Source organism: Leopardus geoffroyi, chromosome B3 (assembly GCF_018350155.1).
Source record: "Leopardus geoffroyi isolate Oge1 chromosome B3, O.geoffroyi_Oge1_pat1.0, whole genome shotgun sequence".
Lineage (NCBI taxonomy): Eukaryota > Metazoa > Chordata > Mammalia > Carnivora > Felidae > Leopardus > Leopardus geoffroyi.
In genome coordinates, this window is record NC_059337.1 from 108,597,808 (window position 1) to 108,619,954 (window position 22,147).

The 22,147-nt window shown below is 42.0% G+C and overlaps 1 protein-coding gene across 2 annotated transcripts in view; it reads left to right on the forward strand.

The window, feature by feature from the left end:
* Positions 1-710: 710 nt before the first annotated feature.
* Positions 711-22,147, forward strand: part of SYT16 (synaptotagmin 16) — a 260,098-nt gene continuing 238,661 nt past the window's right edge. For both annotated transcript variants that reach the window (XM_045451183.1, XM_045451184.1), the window contains exon 1: positions 711-845. In XM_045451183.1, the coding sequence (XP_045307139.1) occupies positions 833-845 (13 nt within the window). In that variant the 5' untranslated portion in view covers positions 711-832. The remainder of the gene's footprint in view (positions 846-22,147) is intronic.

Genomic DNA, 22,147 nt, shown 5'->3' on the forward strand with positions numbered 1-22,147 from the left:
GTGGTTTGGCCCGTGGTCACCTGTCAGTCAGTTGCTCATCCAGTCGGCATCCAGTTGGCTATTTATTCATTCATTTCCTCATGCAGGCCTCCAGTCACACAGTCGTCCATCCACCCGCCCAACAGATAGTTACTGAGAGCCTACTATGTGCCAGCCTCTATTTTCACACTGGAGACAAAACAGACGGTAACATAAGGGGCACAGGACCCCCGGAACCTACCAGCAGGTTTCCCGGCAGTCCTCTCGTCTGTCCGGGAGGATTGATGTCCGGCACCTGGCTAAGCGTTGCCCCCCCCACTCCCAACTCTTCATGCTTTGCTCTTTCCAGCTGGGGTTGAGCACTGACTCTTGGGTCCCAAGCCCCGGACAGGAAGCTTGGACAGAGATGAGGTGGAAATTGTGAAGGTGACATGAAAACAAGAACGTAGCAGGGAATATAGCGGGAAAGGCGGCCTGACGAGGCAGCCTGGCGAGGAGACCCTGGCGTGGGTGGCCAAGAGCGTGTTTCCAGGTTGCTGCCTTCCTTGTCTTTGGGGGAGGGGAGAGGTGAAGAGGTGGGAGGGAGGACTGATGCTGCGAGTCGGGGAGGGGTGGGTCAGCCTCCGGGGCGAGCTCCGCCGCCTCTGACCCGCGGGACTGGGCTCTCGGGGCGCCGGCGGGGCCGGCGGCGGCGGGCGGGGGCGCGGGGCGGCGCGGCGGGGGCGCGCGGCGGGAGGGGCTGTGCGCGGCGCGGTTCCCGAGCGCGCGGGGCCTGGCGAGGAGCGCGCGCCCGGCCGGCTCGGCTCAGGGTACCCCAGCCGCGGGCGGCCGCCCAGCAGCCCCTGGCCGGACCATGGCGACTGGCAGTAAGTGCGCTCGGGCCGCCGAGGCCCCGGGTGGGAGGCCGCGGGGCCCACGGGTGGGAACTTCTCCTCTTTCCGACGCCTGCCTTTGTGCCAGTCTCGCGGGAGCAGCGGGCCGGGTCCCCCCACCTCAGCCCCGGGCGACCCCCTGCCCCTCTGCCCATCAGCCTCTGCCGCCTGCGGGACTTGAGAGGCGCAGGTGGTTCTGGCAGCCCGCCCGGGAGGGATGTGGCCGAAGGGCGTGCTCCGATGTGGAGGGGACACAGCGATGCCGCGGGGCCTGTCATTGAGCCCTTTGGGGGCAGTGCCCCCAGGCCCAGACCCAGCCTGTGGAGATCCCTGCCACTGAGGCGCCGCGGGCTTTTGGCGCTGTCATTTCAAGGTTCGCCTGGAGTTTGGGTTGGATTTGTGCGCTTGCCTTCTGGGGATCAGGGTGGCTTGACTGGTCGGCTGCCCAGTGGCCCCCCACCTGGGCCATGTTCCCAGCGGGCAGCTGAGGGACGGCCAGAGACCGCATCTGGTCACCACCGACGGTAAGCGAGGTTAGCGCGTGGACGTAGGTTAAAACTACTGAATGGAAGTGTTGGAAGGCGCTGAGCTGGCCTCCTTTGAGCATCTTGGCACCACTGCTTTCTTGGCTCAGTGCTTTTGGAAACGGAATCACGTCTATGAAAGCTGGTTAAGTAAGCCGTATTGGAAACTGGATGCATATTAATAGAGTCTCAAAGGGAGGTCAGAGTGAAACCATCAGTCACACCTGCCCCATACTTACCTTGTAGGAGGTGCTGTCTCCGAAGCCCTTACCACACCGCGCATGTTAGGGAACCCTTCAACCAATGGATGAATGAATGAATGAATGAATGGTGTATTGGTTAGAGAGGAGCTTTGGCAGGCATTTTTGAGGTGTGAGACAGGAAAAAGATGGGAAGATGGAGGTCCACATTTCTGCAATAATTATTATTTTTCTTTCTTTTTTTTAAGTTTATCTTTTTTGAGAGAGTGAGTGTGAGTGGGGGAGTGGCAGAGAGAGAGGAGAGAGAGGGCCCTACATGGGGGCTCAATCCCACCAGCCGGGAGATCATGACCTGAGCCCCAAGCCAAGAGTCCAGGCTTAAGCTTAATCGACTAGGCCACCTAGGTGCCCCTGTTTCTGTTTTAAACAAATTGTTATCCCAGCCAAGAATACAGCTTTGTTATAGTACAGAGTGTGTAGGTTTTTGTAGCCAAACAGTATTTTAAACTTACAATATTTACTAGTAGTGCGACCATGCAAATATCCTCGGTTTCTTTTTTTTAATATTTATTTATTTTGAGAGAGGAGTGGGGGGGGGGAGAGAGAGAATCCCAAGCTGGCTCCACACTGTCAGCTCAGGGCCCTATGAGGGGCTTGATCTCACAAACTGTGAGATCATGACTTTAGCCAAAATCAAGAGTGGGACACTTGACCGACTTGAGCCACCCAGGCACCTCTCCGTTTCTTTATCTTTAAAGTCATGATAAAGGCTAAAATATCTTTTGGATAGTGATGGGCACACAATTGGTCCTCAGTAAAGGGTGGTTGCCTGCTCTCTTTACCATCATTTTATATGTGTGGAGATACCAACATCATTTCCTCCTTTTTTAAATAAAAATCTAGTCATGTTTTTATAATAAAATCAGCTAATCTGGGCCAAGCTTCCCCTTTTCTCTCCTCATTTATAACTTTTTTTTTCTTTCCCTTTTTTTTTTTTTTTTTTTTTTTTGGTCTAGGGAAAGAAATTATGGATTTAGGCTTTTGTAAACAAAGTAAGACTCAACAAAGAAAAAGATAATTACATTTGGCCTTATTCTTGTGTTTCTTAAGAAAAACAAAGGAGCTTGATGTATCTATAGGCATTTGTGCATCACACAAATGCAGTATGATAGTGTTCTATTATTCATTTCCTATATTTTGGGCAAAGAAGATACATTTGGTATTCTGGAAAAAAGTTGGCCTTGCTTCTGTCCCAATTTATTTAGATAAATGTTTCTTCTACTTCCTTACATGGTATTTTCAACTCTTCTGAAGAATCAAACTTTATTCCATTGATTTTGTTTATGGAAAAATTATAATATTTAACCAGATTACCTCATGAGCTGATTTTTAGGCACAGTCTGAAATCTGTTTATTCTCAACTGGGATGGAGCTGGAAATCTGAAAAGTTTCCAGGGTGTAGAGGATAATTAGTTTGTCTTTGTTCTTATTCAGAAGTGATGTGAGTGACTTACAACACGTCTCTGCTGTGGAAACGAAGAGAAGGGAGGTATTCTCAGCCAGTGTCTTGAAAAATTCTCCCTACATCTTGACTATGTTTACAGCTTCAAGTCCCATAGTCCTCTTATAGTTAGCGTGAAAGTGGTCCAGAAACTAGAGTCCAGGGCTCCTCCCAGACAGAGTTCTCAGCCTGGCTGTGTATTAGAATTACCCTAAGAGCTTAAAGAACAAAAACAAAAACAAAAACCCTCTGGTACCTATCTACCATCTATCTTTTAACATTTTTAAAACGTTTATTTATTTATTTTGAGAGGGAGAGAGAGTGTGTGAGTGGGGAAGGGGCAGAAAGAGAGGGAGACAGAGAATCCCAAGTAGGCTCTCCACTGTCAGCACAGAGTCCTACATGTGACTTGATCCTATGAACTGTGAGATCATGACCTGAGCCAAAATCAAGAGTAGGTCACTTAACCGACTGATCCACCCAGGCACATCTCTTCCTTCCTTCCTTCCTTCCTTCCTTCCTTCCTTCCTTCCTTCCTTCCTTCCTTCTTTCTTTCTTTCTTTCTTTCTTTCTTTCTTTCTTTCTTTCTTTCTTTCTTTCATGTAAGTTTCAGACTTAAATGTGTATTTTATTGACCTGGAAGCCTTGTTAAAACAGATTGCTGGGCTCCACTCCTAAGTTTCCAATATAGTAACTCTGGATTGCTGCTGGAAAGTTGACATTTCTAACAAGTTCCAGTTGATGTTGAGGCTCCTGTGCTTCCTGTCCTCCCTACCTCTGCAGGTGAGAGGCAGGTCTGCATATAGAGTGACAGTCACTTCTTAGGCAGTCCTGTCCTGTCACTGGGCAGTGAGGACATGGCCTCATTAAGATATCAGACCTGGGCACAGTGCTGCCTTAGGGCTATAGCTGATTGCTCTCCCCGTTTTTCTCCCCCAGGAAATTTCCCCTTGAGAGAAATATTGGTTCTAAAGCCAGGCAAAATCTCAATGCTCTACTCCAGTAATTTCTGGAAGGAATCCAGAAGGACCTTCTTTATGAATGTGGTATGTAAATGGATATAAAAAACAGAGATACTTTAAAAATATTTGCCTGGCAACTTATAACCTTCACAAAAAAAGAAGGTAACAAATAGAACGAAAATATCCTTATGTCCAGACAACATGCTAAGGGCCAATTCCCAAGGAGGAATGGAGAATCAGAGGACCTCAGCTTTGTGTTCAGTGAGTTGTCATGAAATGGTACGGAACTTGTGATCTTCAAACTAAATTCCCCTGGGCTATTCATATTTTTATTTGTATAATTCAGGTTATATGATCTTTAAAACATTGAAGAAAGTGGGAGGAATTGTAATAGGAAAAAAGGAGAAGAGACTAGCAGGAAAAAAATGCTGTTAGCATGAACAGCCCAGTTATTATATAAAGTGGTGGTACTTAGGTATTTGAACGATGTTTCTCGATTGCCTCATTAACAAGTGCTCCAGATTATTTTCCATTTCCAAATCCCAGTGAAGTATTTTTTTTCTTTTTTTTCCATTTATGTCATTTGTTTCATTACTGATATTTCTCCTTATGAGTCTTTATTATTGAAGTCATTGCTATCTGTTTATGAGAATAGTTTCTGAGGAACAGCTAGGCATGTTGGGGCATTGTTGGGAATATGTAATTATATTACACCCCAGAAATCTCAGGCAAGTCTCAAGTGGATGGGTCTTTGTGGCTGTTGTTGATGGACATTTAACATTTGGCTTCATAAGGGAAACATCTGGTCCCCATCTGGTTGCTCCTGGTTTACTGGTTGAACTTGTGCCATTTTTGTTGGTCCATTCACAAGCTGATTGTTGCTACCCACAGGTGACCTCGGCCAGTGGCCATTCCCTCCCTTCTACTTTTGGTCAGTAACTCGTAGTTTGTTTTTTTCGCCATCTACCTACCCCAGCAGCAATTTCCATTCTGTGCCAGTGCCCAGGATAGAAGGAAGAGAGAGCAGGGAGAGGAAAAATCAAATGCAGGGCCTTAGCAGGTGAAGGCTGGAGCTTCTGGAGACAGTTACTTGAGCTGTTCAGGATTTAGCATATTTCGGATTTAAAAGAAAATCGCTTGACTTTGAGTGAAAATGGATTTGTTCTTGAGTAAAATGATTTCCAATTCTAAGGATTATTTTTAAAAACTTACAAATAATGGCAATTAAAAAGTATAGACCAACTAAAAGTTGGAAAATTACTCCTTTGCAACCATCACAGTAACAATTGACTCCTGCAAGAATCACCCATGGATGCCAAACTATTGTGTGAAAACTCAAAGACCAGAATATTTACATCCTCGGAGAATTTCCCCACAGGGGACTTATTAATTGCAAAGAGAAGATGGTAATTTTATAGTAGAGAAACCTGGGGGTTCACCACCCTATCCAAATAATCAAAGTTAATATCACTGGTAATGGGGCAAACTGATATCCTGTGCTTCCTGGTATGAAGCACTGAGAGTACTTGTGCCAAAAATGTATAATCTGGTTCTAAGCAAGAGGAAATATCAGACAAACCCAAATCCAGAGACATTTCACGAAAGTCTATAGCATGAAAAATGGCTGAGACACTATTCCAGATTGAAGGAGACGAAAGCGACAAATGCTATGGATGATCTTGGATCAGATCCTAAACTAGGAAAAAGTGTTACAAAGGACAATATTGTGATAATTGGTGAAATTTTAATACAGTTTGTATATTGAATAATAGTCTTATAGTAAAGTTAACTTCCTTAAATATGCTATTTTTATTGTAGTTTGGAAGGGAATGAGCTCATTCTTAGGGGAAACTGAAGTATTTACTGGTAAGGGGACATAATGTCTGCAACCAAATCTCAAAAGGTTTAGGAGAAAAATATGCACATGTGTGTGCGTTTATATGTATATGTGTGTTATACAAAAAAGGTAAAGGGCACATGACAAATTTTTAACATTTGGGAAATCTAGGAGTGCTTTGTACTATTCTTGCAAATCTTCTGTTAAAAAAAGAGAGAAAAAAACCCTGACAACTTACAAATGGCAATGCTGGTTCTAGGCAGTATGGTCTAGTACCATTGAGTTTACTTTTTGAAATCGTGTTGAAAGACTGAATTCTGAACTCCTAATTTTGGTTTTATATCATAACCTTAACAAGACTGTTTATTATAGAAAATTTATATACATGAAAAAGAAGAGAGAATGGTGTAATAAACCTGCATGCAATCATTATTTTTTTGGCAATTTGTTGCATCTGTCTCCCCACTACTTTTTTGGGAGGAGGTATTTTAAAAGCAAATTCAAGGGGTACTTGGGTGGCTTAGTTGGTTGAGAGACTACTCTTCATTTTGGCTCAGGACATGACCTCAAGGTTCATGGGATCAAGCACTATGTTGAGATTCTCTCTCTCTCTCTCTCTGCCTCTCTCCGGCTTGCACGTGCTCTCTCTCTCACATAAACAAAAACTTAAAACTCAAGAAATCATGTCACTTTAGCCACTGATGCCTCAGTGTGCCTCGGTGTACACTTTTCCCCTCCCATAACGCCCACACTGCTAGTGCACTTAGGAAAAGTAACAATTCTGCAGTAAGAAAGGATAACATTTGGATATTGTTATTGTTACAGAATAGTAACCAGAGTTCTGAGAAATGTATCAGTTTGACATATATGGGTTGTACACTTGTTTTAAGTTTGAAAAGCTTACTAAACCTGGTAATTATAAATGGTGTAGAAAAAAGGATCTGAGAAGCTGGTTGTTCTTGTTGTGTTTTCCAAACTCCTCCTCCTGATTTTGTTTTTGTTTCTTAATTTTTTAAAATGTTTATTTATTTTTGAGAGAGAGAGAGAGCAGTGGAGGGACAGAGAGAGAGAGAGAGACAGAATCTGAAGCAGGCTCCAGGCTTCAAGCTGTCAGCACAGAGCCCAACACGGGGCTCCAACCCATGAACTGCGAGATCATGACCTGAGCTGAAGTTGAACACTTAACTGACTGAGCACCCAGGCCCCCCTCCTCATCCTCCTGTTTTTAAACCAAGAATTAAACTTGAAGAAAACATGAAGATAGGCATGAAGACCCTATTCTAGACTGATTTACCTATTTGATGTTACCCTATTGAAACATTCTGAAAGTCAGAATGGCTAACGTCATACTGAATGAGGAGAATTCCATATGTTTTAAGTTCAGTATGGCAACTTTGATTTGGTAAGCCCAGAGAAGCCTTTTCTTGCTGAACTGAGTCTCTAATGTTTTGTATAGAAATGGGCTAGGTCTCTTGGGAGGAATAAGCCTCTTCCTGCATGTGGTAGATTTGGATGACATTTGTTCTTTTAGGTCACTAGGATGTTATTTAGTTATAAACTATTATTTAACTCTTATGGGTTTATAAAAAGATGCCCATTATGCCATTTAACAGTGATTATGTATATATTAAAATGATGGTAAAACTCACTGACAGTTCTTTCTAATAAACTAAGGAGATATCTAAAGTATATATTGCAAATAAAATTCTTATACACAGATATTATACTCCCAGTTACAGATTATGCACATCGGATTTTAGGCAGTTTAAGTTTATGCATACGTACCATTTACAATAGATTTTCTTAGAAAATAAGAGTATAGTATTCCTGAGAGTTCTAATTTTAGGAATGTAATAGGCCACATTTTATAGTTTGATTTACAGTGAAATGAAGGTTAAGTGACATAAAATGATTTTATCCACCCTATGTGAAAATTACCCTGGCTTACGTACTAATATATTTATGTACTATTTCATTTTATTTTTTTAACTTTTGTAGTGTTTATTTATTTTTGAGACAGAGAGAGACAGAGCATGAGCGGGGGAGGGGTAGAGAGAGAGAGGGAGACAGAATCCGAGGCAGGCTTCAGGCTCTGAGCTGTTAGCACAGAGCCCAACGTGGGGCTCTAACTCACGAGCCGTGAGATCATGACCTGAGCTGAAGTCGGACGCTTAACTGACTGAACCACCCAGGTGCCCTATGTACTATTTTAATTATAATCTATTAACCACTCAAATTAGATTTTCAATTGACTTAGCTCAATAGATAATTGAAAACGTTGATGAACTCGGTGTGGTGGTGGAAGAAGGTACAGGCTTAGTTTCAGAAAAGCCCAAGTTCTGACCTCTGGACCTGACACTCACTGCCTGGGCAACCTCAGGTAAACTGTTTAACTTCCCAGAGCTTTGTCTTACTCCACTTTGAGAAGTTGCAAAAATTAAATGAGGTGGTGAACATAGTAGGCATTAAATGTCTCCTTATCCTCTATAAGATTCCCATAGCATGTGCCTCATGTTACAGGAATAATCTGTCCTTTAGAAATGGAGTCCCTGGTCACTGATTCCATTTTTCTTTGTGACAAATAAAAAATGAAAACTAAATTACCTTTAGAAATGTAAGACTCTACAGAAGAGAGTCTAGGAGAAATCACCCAAAGGTAGAGAGCTTAGATTTAAAATAAAGTATTCAATCATGGTGTTTTCTTTCCCAAGGCTTATCATTTTGCACAAGTGTGCTTGCAGCATTTTGGGGAGCATGTGGGCATGTGGTACATGTGCACACATACACTTTTTAATAACTTCAGGAGAGTTCAGTGATGGGCTCTCACAGGTGCCACAACAGCTATCTCTTGTATGGGAGATCCAAGAGGGCTCCGGGGTCCTCTCTGCTGACTTGCCTCTGGTGACCCCTTTGGGCTTTGTAGTTTTGCCCCTCACTTGGGCATGGCCGATAGGTGGCTGTCATACTGAGTGGATGCTGTTTCAGGGTGTCTCCCCAGGGTTTGATACCTGCTGGCTCTGGAGTCTTATAAAAGCCTGTCCAGGGGCGCCTGGGTGGCGCAGTCGGTTAAGCGTCCGACTTCAGCCAGGTCACGATCTCGCGGTCCGGGAGTTGGAGCCCCGCGTCAGGCTCTGGGCTGATGGCTCAGAGCCTGGAGCCTGTTTCCGATTCTGTGTCTCCCTCTCTCTCTGCCCCTCCCCCGTTCATGTTCTGTCTCTCTCTGTCCCAAAAATAAATAAACGTTGAAAAAAAAAAAAAAAAAAAGCCTGTCCAATGATGTCGATAAGCCTGAGGAAATTTCGGTTTTCCCATTATCGAGCTTTAAAAGGGTGTAATCTTCTAATAAGGTCCATAATGACCTCATCCGCCTCATGTCTCTGCTGCTCCTGATCTTGGACATCCAGGTTCTAAGAGTAGCCTTTCTCTGTCTCATACTTCTACTCTGGGGGACCCTTCCACTGTCCATCTTGATATTCCCTGTTTCTCTTGCATTGCAGCCCATGCTCTAACTCTCCCTATGAGCCAATCTGTTTTTTTTTTTTTTTTCCTTCCCTTTCATTTTCCTTTGAACTTTGGCTGAACCACACTGGCTCTGTCAACCTTAGGTTTGTAGAGGCCTCCGCAGCTAGGCTGCCTTTAACAGCCTTCCCCTGCTTCTCCATTGTCAGAAACTAGAGGATAGTCCTTCACCTCTCAGACTCTACCATCTTATCCTCAGACTTTTTAGAGGCACATTATAATGTTCTCCTTGACTGGTCTATTAGCATAAAATCAATTGTTAGATTTTAGTGATGATAATTACAATATAATTATAGTTATATATTGTTTTTCATTGTGCTCCCCCTTTATTTGTTATCTATTGCTGTATAACAAATTATCACAAACTTACTGCCTTAAAACAATACATCCATCTCACAGCTCTTTTAAGTCAGGAGTCTGGGTGGGGCTTCTGGGAGTTGGGAGTCTGCAAGGCTGCATTTAAGGTGTCAGGCAGGGCTAGGTTCTCATCTGAAAGCCTGAGGCTTGATTAGGGAAGGATCTACTTCCAGCCTTACATTGGCCTACTATTCCTGTATCACGTGTTGGCAGGACTCAGACCCTTGCAGGCTCATGGACTGAGGATCTCCATTTCTCATCAGCTGGAGGCCACTCTTAGGTCTGTAATACACGAACCTCCTTAGTATGTCCACTTGCTTTATCAGAGCTAGCAAGGGAGGGAGTCTTCTAGCAAGACAGGTATTAAAATCTTAAGTAATAGAATCATGGAAGTGACATCTCATCACCATTGACATATTTTATTGGTTAGAAGCAACTTACAGATTCTGCCTGCACTCAGGGGTGTGAGTACCAGGAGGTGGGGACAGTTGGAGACCATCTTAGAGTCCATCTGCCATATTCCCTGTGAAACTTTAAGCATCTCCTTCAATTAGCTTTTTGCTTGGAGTATCACATCCCTTTTCATTTCATTATTATTTTTTTAATGTTTATTTTTGAGAGAGAGAGAGAGAGAGTGAGAGTGTGTGTGTGTATGTATGTGAGCAGGGGAGGGGCACAGAGAGAGGGAGACACAGAATCCGAAGCAGGCTCCAGGCTCTGAGCTGCCAGCATAGAGCCTGACGCGGGGTTCGAACTCACAAACTGAGAGATCATGACCTGAGCCGAAATTGGACACTTAACTGACTGAGCCACCCAGGCACCCCATCCTCTTTAAAACTTTAGATAACATTGGGGTGGTAAAGCCTGAAATTATAATTGCCCCTCTCAGAAAAGAAATTGTTTTCCTCCCTCCTACCAGAGACGTTTTGTGCTGGAGGAATGATGGTAGAGCCAGGAAGGGTACTATTTGGTCTTGGAGTGGAGTTACTGAGGAGGTTGTGTCTGAATGGGATGCTGCTGAGGGGAGCAGAAGACTGTATGCTGTGTGAATTAATTTCATGAAAACTGTTAAAATTTTAAAAATCGAAACGCTCAAAATGTCTCATTTTTGGAAAAGTTAACAAACGAAGGAAGTAAAGGACAGAGATATGAAATTAGGGTTGAAGGTCGGTGAAGGTCCCAGAGTGAGAAAACTAAGGGGGATGAGAACACTATCAAAGAGAAGCTGTTTTGTCATGGGGGTAAATGGATTTTATTAAGGTGCCTTGTTAATGTGGGAAGCATTCTAAGAGGGTAGGAGGTTATTCAACGTTTAAGTGTCTATCTGTGTTGCATTCTTGTAAATGATTTTATCCATCTCCAACTACTGTTTTTGACTCAGAGGAGGGCAGATACCCAGACACTGGACGGATCCTGACTGCTGACAATATTGCTGTGTGCAACAACCAACTGCAAGCTAAATTCTTGCTTTAAAATTGACTCTGAGTTTAGAGTATGGGACGACCCTGCAGAGGTTTTTTTCAGTGGCAAATGTTGATTTTTGTTGCATGTCCCTTTCTTGAAACTCTCAGCATCTTGATTTTTTGGTTGCTACTTACTGCCTGAAAGCTATTCTATCATAAAAGAAATGTAATCATGGCCATTACTTGTAATCAAAATAAGACTATCCTACTTTTAATAAATTGAGTTGGATCCTGGAGACAAACATTTACATTTGTACCTGATAAAATGAGCCTATATAAAATGAATAGAAGGGAGGAGTCTGAAATTATTTTCTTAAAAGGGATTTCTCCCACATTGTGCCCCAAATCACAGGCTGTTTTGTCTTTGGAGTATTTACAGACTCTCCAATAGATGCAACTGTCCAATAGATTCTCAACAGAATCTGTTGCTCATTTTATCTCTACCTTTTAAGGTCCCCCCCCCCTTTTTTTTTTTTTTACCTCTTGCTAGTCTATATGTTCTTTGAGGGACAGATCTACTTTTAGGTATATTTCTTCAATTTTGTCACTCTACTGAATAAACATGGTGCCTTGCATAGAGTGACCACTCACATGGTTGCCAAATTCTGTTTCTCTACTGCGAGACTTTTCTTTTTCTTGGATTCCCTTCTTTGCTTCAGTAGTTCTCAAAGTGTGGACCTAGCAGCCAAGGTGGGGGAGATCCCTGAGACTTCAGAGGGTCGGTGAGGTCAAAACTACTTTCACAATAATGCTAATACTGTATTTGTCTTTTCATTTTCCTTTTCTTGACTGCTCATCAGAATTGGCAGAGGGTACATAAGGAGCAGTGACCTCTTCACCCTGTGGCCAATGAATGTTGTGTCTGTGTATTCTGTTGCTCACCGTCGTAGTTCAGTTGTCCAAACTTTCCTGTGTCAAGGCTGATTTTGTGCATGGAGCATTCAGGGGTGTGCTCAGGACTTCCTACACAGATTTCAGGGTTTACTCTGTCTAGTTCCCTCTTCTCTGTAATCTTTGCCCTCCCTTCCCCGGCTGAGATGAGGTAGGGTGCTGTCGCTTTGCTATCCTTCCCTTGCTACAGTGTGGTGGTTGATAGTGCTCTCTTTCATGGTCTGTGGCCTCTGTGGTCACTGTGCCAGTGAAGCGAGGGAGGGCCGCTGCCTCTTTCCCGAGGTTACTTAGTGCAGAGCAGGGATGGTCAACGAGGCTCCACCCACCCTGTGTGCAGCACACTCTGGGAGGAGGAGGAGGAGTGTGGCCTGTGCTTTGTTAGTGTGGGGTGGGGATGGGCAGCGGGCTCCTCCCCTCGGTCTCCACAGTGCTGGGTGAGGAGGCAGAGGGAGCTGGCTCTTTCATGGTGTTTGCTTAGAGCAGACTAAGTATATTAAAGGAGGTTCTGTGGGTGGCTTAGTCATCTGAGTGTCCGACTCTTGATTTTGGCTCAAGTCATGATCCTCAGGGTCATGGGGTCAAGCCCAGGGTTGGACTCCATGCTTGGTGTGGAGCCTGCTTAATATTTTCTCTCTCCCTCTCTCCTTCCCTCCCTGTCTCTATCTCCCCCTCCCTCCCACTCCCCCCTCTCTCCCTCTCCTCTCCTTCCCTCCCTCTCTCCCTCTCTCTTCCCTCCTTCCCTCTCTCTTTCCTCCTTCCCTCTCTCTCTCTCTCTCCCCCTCCCTCTCTTCCTCTCCCCCTCCCTCCCTCCCTCCTTCTCTCCCTCCCACTACTCCTCCCACTTGCTTGTGCTCTCCCCCTCTCTCTCAAGAAAAGGAAAAGAAAACAAAAGAGGTTCTGTCCTTTAGGGCTATCTTCTTCCAAGTCCTTTGGCTAGAGAGAACAGATTTCAGTTGGGGATGGTTGGCCCTACAGGTGACTTTTGACAGTATCTGAAGATATTTTTTGCTGTCATAAGTGGGAAATTGTTACTGGTATCTAGTGGGTAGAGGTCAGAGTTACTGCTAAATATGCTACGGTACATAGAACACCCCTACCACCACCATGGACAAAAAGGTATTGTCTAGTCTGAAATATCAATAATGCCAAGGTTGAGAACTCCTGATCTACAGAGACTGGACTTTTCTTACAGCTTTTTTTTTTTTTTTTTTTTTACATTTATTTCATCTTGCCCCCAAATGGAAGTCTCCTCAACATTTTAATATGTTATGTTTTAGTTCGTTGGCATCTATTATTGATGAGAAATGTAATTTATAATTTACTTTTTTAGGGGCGCCTGGGTGGCTCAGTCAGTTAAGCATCCAGCCTCAGCTCAGGTCATGATCTGATGGTTTGTGAGTTTAAGCCCCACATCAGGCTCTGTGCTGACAGCTCAGACCCTGGAGCCTGCTTCAGATTCAGTGTCTCCCCTCTCTCTCTGCCCCTCCCCCACTTGTGTGCATGCTCTCTCTCTCAAAAATAAATAAACATTAAAAAATTCATATAAAAAATAATTTACTTTTAGATACGTTATCTTTCCCCTTTGATTGATTTTAAGAGTTCTTTTCAGTTTCAGTTTCATTATATGAATACATGTCAATTTTTTTAGCCTTTTTTTTAGATTCACAACAAAATTGAGAGGTAGAAGGATTTCCTGTGTACTCTCTGCCCCCATATATACATAGTCTCCCCCAATATCAACATTATCTACCAGCATGGTAGTTTTTTTTTTTTTTTTTAACAAAGATACATCATAATCATCCAAAGTCCATAGTTTACATTAGAATTCACTCTTGGTGCTACACATTCTGTGGGTTTGGACAAATTTATAATGACATGTACCCACCGTTATTTCATACAGAGCATTTTCACTGCCCCTCAAATTCTCTGTGTTCTGCCTGTTCATCCCCAGCCCCCAGCAACCACTGATGTTTTTGCAATTTTGCTTTTCCAGAATGTCATATAGTTGGAATCATACAGTGTGTGGTCTTTTCAGATTGGCTTCACTCACTTAGAAATACGTATTTAAGTTTCCTGCGTGTCTTTTCATGACTTGATAGCTTATTTCTTTTTAGTGCTGAATAATATTCCATTATTTGGATGTATCACAGTTGATTTATCCATTCACTAGTAAATACAATTTGGTTGCTTCCAAGTTTTGGCAGTTATGCATAAAGCTGCTATACACATTTTTGTGTGGACCTAAGTTTTCAACTTATATGAGTAAATATCAAGAAGCACAATTGCTGGATTGTATGATAAGAGTGTGTTTAGTACAGTAAGAAACCACCATACTGTCTTCCAGAGTGGTCGTACCATTTTACGTCCCTGCGAGCAATGAATGAGAGTTCCTCCTGCTCCACATCTTTGCCTTGCTATTGTCAGTATTCCAGATTTTGGTCATTCTCAGAGCTGTGTAGTGGTATCTCATTGTTTTAATTTACATTTCCCTGATGAGATATGCTATGCTATAAAGATATGCATCTTTTCATATGCTTATTTGCTATCTGGATATTTTTAAATTGGGTTTGTTTTCTTGTTTTTGAGTTTTAAGGGTTCTTTTATACTTTGGACACTAGTCCTTTATCTTTATAAATGTGTTTCTTGCAAATATTTTTTTCTCCCAGTGTTTTCCTTGTCTTCCAATTCCCTTGACCTTGTTTTTCACAGAGCAGACATTTTTAATTTTAATCAAGTCTAGATTATCAATTATATCACAAATCCTGTCTTTGCCGTTGTATCTAAAATAAAATCATCATACCCAAGGTCATGTAAGTTTTCTCCTATGCTATCTTCTAGGAGTTTTAGTGTTTTGAATTTTATGTTTTGGTCTGTGATCCATTTTGAGTTAATTTTTGTGAAGGATATAAGGTCTGTCTCTACATTTTTTTTTTTTTTTTTTTTTTTTTTTTTGCATGTGAATGTCTAGTTGTTACAGCACCGTTTGTTGAAGAGACGGTCTTTGCTCCATTGTGTTGCCTTTGCTCCTTCATGAAAGATCAATTGACTCTACTTAAGGGTGTCTATTTCTGGGCTCTTTATTCTGTTCAATTGATGTCTTTATCTCCTCTCTCACTGATACCACACTGTTAGATTACTGTAGCTTTACAGTAAGTCTTAAAGTCTCCAACTTTGTTCTTCTTCAATATTGTGTTGGCTAATCTGGGTCTTTGGCCTCTCCATATAAACTTTACAATCATTTGTCAACATCATTAAGTTATTTAACTTGCTCAGATCTTTTTTGAAAAAAAAAATTTAATGTTTATTTTTCAGAGAGAGAGAGAGAGAGAGAGCGCGCGAGTGGGGGGCGGTGCAGAGAGAGAGGGAGACACAGAATCTGAAGCAGGCTCCAGTCTCTGAGCTGTCAGCACAGAGCCTGACACAGGACTAGAACTCACAAATTGAGAGATCATGACCTGAGACAAAGTCAGACTCTTAATCGACTGAGCCACTTAGGCACCCCAACTTGCTGGGATTGTTGTTAAAATTGCACTGAATCTACAGATCATGTTGGGAAGACCTGATATCTTGACATTATTGAGTCTTCTTACCCATGAACGTGGAGTATGTCTGCATTTGTTAATTCATGAGAACTTTGTAGTTTTTCTCACATAGATCTTGTACATATTTTGTTGGATTTATACCTAAATTTAAAGTATTTTTGGGTAATTTATTTTTATTTTGTTCAAGACATTTTAATCTTAATGCTCATGTCTCTAATTCTGGAAAGTTCTTTGTTATTATCTTTGAGTGTTAAGTTCTTCCTCAATCTCTCTCTTCTTTCTTAAACCTTGTTGGACTGATACACACTGAAGCTTTATGTGTTTCATGCCTGTCAACTACCCATCCAGTCATACCCATATTCTTTCTCTCTCTCTCTCTCCCTCTTTTATAATTCCTTCAGATTTATTCTCCACTTCAGCCATGTCTACTCTGCTATTTAACCTATCGAGGGTTTTTCATTCCAGTGATGGTAATTTTCATGAACATTTGGTTACTTGAAAAAATTCTCTTTTCCCATAGTATCTTATTCCTGCAATATGTTATCTAAGTTATCTTAAAACATTATTATCTTCTAGTCTATTATATTCATCTATAGTTTCCACTTCTTGAAATGTCCATTTTGGTGTCTGCTGATTAACCCTGATGGTGACTTATTTCTTTATGTGGTCTTTGATATTAATTTTGCTAACTCATCTTTAGTGAGAGTTTCCCATAAACCCTGAGCTGTAAAAGAGTCTCTGAGGACAGAGATTTTCATGTCACGTTTACTAAACCCCTAGGGATTTTAGTGGTCTTGCATCACTTTTTATATTAACTATTCATCTGAGGTTCTTAAGCTGTGAATGTAGAAGAAAACTTACACCCTCTGCTTTGTGTAAGCTTAGGATTTCTAGTTCTCATGGGTGATTTGGTTTTTTAAGACTCAAGGTCTAGGGCACTAATCAAACATCTTTGCTCTTTCTTTCGGCGAGTAAGCAGGCTTTGTACAGTCTTATTTTTCACTTGCAAGAGTTCCTTAATGTGTTGGACTTCACTCTGGCCAGGGAGGTGTGGATGGAGGTTCAATACCAGTTCTTCCTTGTATAGACTCACTGCCCCTAAATCTGAGATTAAAGCCAAGTGCATTGCTGAGGCTCTGGCTTTGATTTTCTTTGGTTTTTGGAATCTGTGGAACATTTGCATTTTGGAGCTCACCTGTGTAATTACCTTTAGTGTTTCAGTTGTATTTTTTTTCTGGAATTCTGTGTGCTTGTAGTCAGAAGGGCACATCCATATCAGTTCTGTATACTGTGGCCAGAGTCCTGAATTCACATTTGAGGTAGATCACTCATCCATACATCCAGTTGTATTGGCATATAAATACTCTTTGGTGCTCACTTTTTTCCTTCGAAATGATTTATTAAACACATTGCTATATTGCAATTACCTATTATTTGAAAAAGCAGTATTTGCTGTATGGTATTTGCTGTATTAATATGATAGCATATATCCTAGCATCTCTGTAAAAGTGGGCATGTGTCTGGTGATGTCTTTCTATTTTCAAAGCATTTGTTTTTGTTTCTGGAAGGCCTTAAAGAAACCTACCTTTAATAAATCCTGATTTTTATCTCCATTTAGCATGTGAAGATACTGAGATTAAGAGAAGTTGTTACGTTATTTGCTATCAGAAATGATTTTTAGTGAAGGAGGAAGTGTGATTTATGTCTTCACTGGTGTTAAAAATCAGTTAATGGATTGACACTTGGAATAGGACTGAGTAAGTGCAGTAATAAGTACAACACGGACCCAGCTTTTCACTTTATAGTACATAGTGAATGTTGTCTCATGGAAGATGATTAGTTTATAATTTAACAATCACCTTTTTTTTAATGTTTTATTTATTTTTGAGAGAGAGAGACAGATTATGAGTGGGTGAGGGGCAGAGAGAGAGGGAGACACAATCTGAAACAGGCTTCAGGCTCTGAGTTGTCAGCACAGAGCCTGATGCGGGGCTTGAACTCATGAACTGTGAGATCATGACCTGAAATAAAGTCAGATGCTTAACCGACTGAGTTTAACCAGGTGCCCCAACAATCACCTTTTAGTGGACATTAGTGGTTTTTAATACAGCAAAACCTTGGTTTGTGAGCATAATTCATTCTAGAAACATGCTTATAATCCAAAGCACTTGTATAGCGAAGTGAATTTCCCTGTAAAAAATGATGGAAACTCAGATGATTTGTTCCACAACTTCAAAACATTCATATAAAAATGATTACAATACTGTAATATAATATAAAATAACAAAATACAAATTATAAAGAAAAATAAACAAGTTAACGTGCACTTACCTTTGAAAACCTTTGTGGCTGGTGTGAAGGAGACAAGAAAGAGGAGGGTTATTGTGTAGGATGACTTTCAATATCACTAATGGAATCATTGCTATCTGTTGGCTCAATGGAGTCTTTTTCTGCATGGGGGCCATTGTATATGCTCGTACGGATGTTGACTACGGTATTAATAAACTGTGTCATATACTGTATTTAATGTAACTGGCAATAAGGCAGCAGAAGAAAGGGTCTATATCTGCAGGCAGCCTGACCTAGAATGAAGCAAAGCATTCCTAAGCTTACTCTTGGGTGGAAAAGCAAAGGACTGTCCATAGGTGCTTTGAAGTGACAAAAATACACTAGTGCCAGTTGTGGGCACCTTCCAACGTTCTGAAAAATCAGTGATATTTGCCAAACACTGCAGCCTGAGATCGAGCATCTGAGCATGGGAGACAAACACCCACAATCCTACAGTGAGAGAGAAACAGAGAGAGAGAGAACTATTGGCTCAGTTGTGATCATGTGACATTTTGTGTCATGTACCACTCGTATCGCAAGGCATCCCTCGTTTATCAAGTTAAAATTTATTAGGAATGTTTGCTCATCTTGCAGAACACTCACAGAACAAGTTACTGTCAATCCAAGGTTTTACTGTAATTAGAAAAATAGTGCCATGAATATAACTGAATTTATCATTTAATACTGTCTCATTATTTACTCCCAGGTGTGGAACTGCTGAATCAAAGGATGTGCTCATTTGATAATTTGATGTTGCCAAACTTTCCTCCAAAAAGATTGTACCAACTTGTGCACTGGCAGTGCATTGATGACAAAATCTAGCAAAACTTTTCTACAAAAATAAATTTCAAGCTGTAGATAATCTGACAAAAATTTTCTCAGCCTGACTCACAGACATGCATTCTATCTCTCCCAATTTATCATCCTCCCCAGGTTAGTGAGATCTACTTTTGGGGGTCTAAAACACTGTTTTGCAAACTCTGGTCACTGGACCAGAGCATTAGCATCCCCTGGAACTTGCTAGAAATGTGTGGTCAGGTTTCCCTCCAGACCTTTTGACTGGGGAGCGTGTGGAGCTCAGCAATCTGCCTTAATCACTTACAGGTGGTTCTGACACAGGCCAAGTTTGAGAACCACTGGGCTAGAAGCCACTTCTTATGTAACTCAGAGGCCAGCTCCAGTTCTTGACTCCCACATCCTTCTTCATTCAGGTCAAAGAAATTGAATTCCTGAGCCTTGACCTATCACAGTTTCTTCCAGCTTTTGATTCCTGCTTCTCAGTATCTCTTGGTAGTGCGGTTTGACAGCTGATGGCGGGCTCTTGTGTCTATATTGCACTGACCCAGATGAGGAACTGAATCCATTTTTCATAATTAATGCAGACACGTATAATCCATTCACTTGAAAGACATTTGGATGTGTAAAAACTGCAGGTTGGTGGTTGTTTGGGGGCAGTGAAGAAGTTTGTATCCCAGGAACACAAACAAGCTTAAAATGGAATGTTAGATATGCCCATGTTAAAACCCTTTCGCCTTTCCTTCTGCACCCTCTCATTTTTTCCTCTTCCTCCTGTTGGTTGTTCTTTCTTTCTTTCTTTCTTTCTTTCTTTCTTTCTTTCTTTCTTCCTTTTTTGCAATAGAGTAAGAAATCCCATTTGTTTCCCTGTCTTCTGTAATAACCAGGGTTTTTATTGCAGGCAATAGAATCTTCTCACCTACTTTGAGAAAAAAGGGATTTTACTACAGAGTATATGAAAGCTTTCAGAATTATGTGAGGGTGCCAGGGAAATAAGATTATTTTTAGCCACTCAGTCACAGGTAACATATATCCTCGTTTATTTATGTCTGTCCTTATTTCTTTCATTAGGATTTTCTAAATTTATTTGAAGACTTTTTTTTGTACTGTCAAATCAATATCCAATTAAATGTTTATTTTATCTCATGAATTCATGGCAATTTTCTTGTCTGTTGATTTTCCAGTCTCCCCTTGCAGGAAGTGCACTCACCCATGCTGACACGAGGGAGGGAAGAGGTTTGAAGGCATGGGGTCATGTGCAGTTGAAATGTTCCCCTCAGTCATGCCCAATACTGAGGCCATTGATCCTGCCTTTGATGAAATGTTTGACATTGAGCTTGTTTTGCCTCTTTTCCTTTTCAGAGGCTCTGTCAGAGCCTTGGGATTCAGGGGGTTTCCGATTAGACCCTGTTCAGTTGTAACTTTTTGCTAGCAAGCAAGGCCAGACCTCTTTACAGGTGTTGATCCTCCATTGAACATGGCATGCTGATCCTGAGCCAGGGGGCCCTACATCTGAAAGATACTCAGGCCTCATTGTAAGGCTCATGGAGGGTCTGCCTCTATAAAATGGGAATATTAGGGGTGCCTGGGTGGTTCAGTCAGCTCCGTGACTGATTCTTGATTTCGGCTCTGGTCATGATCTCACAGTTCATGAGTTTGAGCCCAGCATCGGGTTCTGCACTGACAGTGCTGAGCCTGTTTGGTATTCTCTCCTTCTGTTTCTGCCCCTCTGCTGCCCATGCTCTTCTCTCTCAAAATAAATAAATACACTTAAAGAATGGGAATAATCATAATATGAAGATAAATATCTTTTCAGGAAGGTTCTCTAGAATCAGGCTTTCAAACTATCTTATATTAACTATCTCCCTGATTCTCCAGCATCCTAGGTTTCCAAACTGGTATACATGGACTTTGACAGCATACTTCTGGTGTACAGGGTCACTCTGCCACCTTGTGGTTAGGCTTGAGAACTGTGCTTTCCCAGACGTCTGCTTTTTCCTTACTTCCTTGTACCTTGCAAAACTGGAATTACTGGTCCCCCTGGCTTGTTTCTGCCTTTGCCTTTGTGGACCAGTATGATTTGAAGATGCCTGTCGTGGCACATATCAAAAGAAGAGTTTCTAGCAGTTTTAAACAGATATATATGTGCAAGAAAATTTTATTGCCTGTGTAATAGCATCCTGGTAAGAAAGAAGGGCCAATGAAAAATAACAACAACAAAATGACTCAGGTCATGATCTTACAGTTCATGGGATAAAGCCCCACGACCCATCCGACTAGCTTCAATACCATGGCATATTCAATACCATGGCAACATGGAGCCTGCTTGGGATTCTCTCTTTCCCCCTCTCTGTGACCCTCCCCTGCTCTCACACGCATGCTCTCACTCTCTCTCAAAATAAATAAACTTTAAATAAATTTTTTTTGTTTATTTATTTTTGGGGGAGAGAGAGACAGAGCAAAAGCAGGGGAGGGACAGAGAGAGAGGGAGACAGAGAATCGGAAGAAGGCTCCAGGCTCTGATCTGTCAGCACAGAGCCCAATGTGGGGCTCAAACCCACGAACTGTGGGATCATGAACTGAGCTGAAGTCAGATACTTAACCGACTGAGCCTCCCAGGTGCCTCTCAAAATAAATAAAAAGAATGAGCCAATGTTTTGTTCCGAAGCTGTTTTGAGGACGTTCTGAGTGTTCTTGTAATTTTCCTGGGGATTTGAATGAATGCTGTGTAGTAGGTATTAATTTTAGATTGCAATATTATCATTGTTTTAGGTCACATTCCTGTATTTCTCTAAATTACATTGAGTTAGTTGCCTAGCTGGAGGGAAAATTCAATCTCAATCATTACTAGAGTAACTTTGTCCATTCCCTGGGCTCATGTAAGAATCCCAGGCTAATGCAGTGTCACAAATTTGATATAGTGCCCAGTCTGCTGTCCATAGTCAGCTCCATCATGACACTTGCACAGTCTGATATGCTGTGGCTTAAGACTAGGACAGCATCAAGGCCAAGTCAGATGACACTCCCAGCTGCTTACACCACTGGCCACTCTGGTGCATAGTGTCCATTCACTGTAGGCTTTCTGGAGTGGTGCCTCCCACCACTTATGCAGGCACAGAGGGAATGAGGTGTGGGTTTCTGAGAGTACAATCCCCTACACTCAGTCTTTTCTTGGACTTCAAGAATATCCATTTCTATTCCTTTTTGACATTGGCTTTCTTCTACAAACCACGGTCTAAATGGAAACTTTCACGGATACCTTGCAACTTCCATTTAAGACCCTGCCGTACTCAAGACCATTAAAAATCTCCATGAGATTTGGCCAAGGAGTCCAGAACTCCACACATACAGTTGTTTACCTTCGTGGGAGGGAGCAG